General features: G+C 64.7%; 1 protein-coding gene across 1 annotated transcript; it reads right to left on the bottom strand.

Annotated features, from left to right (window-relative positions):
- Window positions 1-431: 431 nt before the first annotated feature.
- LOC138448105 (uncharacterized) lies at window positions 432-782 on the bottom strand. Its single transcript, XM_069604652.1, has one exon. The coding sequence runs from the start codon at window positions 780-782 to the stop codon at window positions 432-434; it is 351 nt and encodes a 116-aa protein (XP_069460753.1).
- Window positions 783-1,361: the final 579 nt, after the last annotated feature.

The raw sequence follows: 1,361 nt of genomic DNA, 5'->3' as shown, positions 1-1,361 counted from the left end.
CATTGTGCCCAGGTCTGGAGGCCTCACCTGGGGCATTGTGCCACTGGTGGCATCCCCTGGGACATTGTGCCAAGCTCTAGCGGCCTTTCCCCGGGCATCATGCCCAGATCTGGAGGCTTGACCTGGGGCATTGTACCCAGCTCTGGCGGCCTTCCCTGGGACATCATGCCCAGCTCTTGGTGCTTAACCTGGGGCATTGTGTCTCTGGAGGCCTCACCTGGGGCATCGTGCCCAGCTCTGGCGGCCTCACCTGGGGCATCATGCCCAGCTCTGGAGGCTTCACCTGGGGCATCGTACCCAGGTCTGGAAGCCTTCCCTGGGGCATCATGCCCAGCTCTGGAGGCTTCACCTGGGGCATTGTGCCCAGGTCTGGAGGCCTCACCTGGGGCATTGTGCCACTGGTGGCATCCCCAGGGGCATTGTGCCAAGCTCTAGCGGCCTTCTCCGGGCCTCATGTCCAGCTCTGGCGGCCTTCCCTGGGGCATCATGCCCAGCTCTGGAGGCTTCACCTCGGGCATCATGCCCAGCTCTGGAGGCTTCACCTGGGGCATCGTGCCCAGCTCTGGCGGCCTTCCCTGGGGCATCATGCCCAGCTCTGGAGGCTTCACCTGGGGCATCATACTCAGCTCTGGCGGCCTTCCCTGGGGCATCATGCCCAGCTCTGGAGGCATGACCTGGGGCATCGTACCCAGCTCTGGCAGCCTTCCCTGGGGCCTCATGCCCAGCTCTGGAGGCTTCACCTGGGGCATTGTGCCCAGGTCTGGAGGCCTCACATGGGGCATTGTGCCACTGGTGGCATCCCCTGGGAGATTGTGCCAAGCTCTAGCGGCCTTTCCCCGGGCATCATGCCCAGATCTGGAGGCTTGACCTGGGGCATCGAACCCAGCTCTGGCGGCCTTCCCTGGGACATCATGCCCAGCTCTTGATGCTTAACCTGGGGCATTGTGTCTCTGGAGGCCTCACCTGGGGCATCATGCCCAGCTCTGGCGGCCTCACCTGGGGCATCATGCCCAGCTCTGGAGGCTTCACCTGGGGCATCGTACCCAGGTCTGGAAGCCTTCCCTGGGGCATCATGCCCAGCTCTGGAGGCTTCACCTGGGGCATTGTGCCCAGGTCTGGAGGCCTCACCTGGGGCATTGTGCCACTGGTGGCATCCCCTGGGACATTGTGCCAAGCTCTAGCGGCCTTCCCCGGGCATCATGCCCAGCTCTGGCGGCCTTCCCTGGGGCATCATGCCCAGCTCTGGAGGCCTTCCCTGGGGCATCATGCCCAGCTCTGGAGGCCTCACCTGGGGCATCATGCCCAGCTCTGGAGGCTTCTCCTGGGGCATCGTGCCCAGCTCTGGCGGCCTTCCCTGGGGC

This window comes from Ambystoma mexicanum, chromosome 3q (genome assembly GCF_040938575.1).
Source record: "Ambystoma mexicanum isolate Mex_15411 chromosome 3q, UKY_AmexF1_1, whole genome shotgun sequence".
In the NCBI taxonomy this organism is placed as follows: Eukaryota; Metazoa; Chordata; class Amphibia; order Caudata; family Ambystomatidae; genus Ambystoma; species Ambystoma mexicanum.
This window is presented reverse-complemented; position numbering and strand designations above follow the sequence as displayed.

What these genes read in the sequence shown, in the direction of transcription:
- LOC138448105 (XM_069604652.1), bottom strand. Translation starts at nt 782, where the DNA reads ATGCCCCATGTGAGGCCTCCAGACCTGGGCACAATGCCCCAGGTGAAG.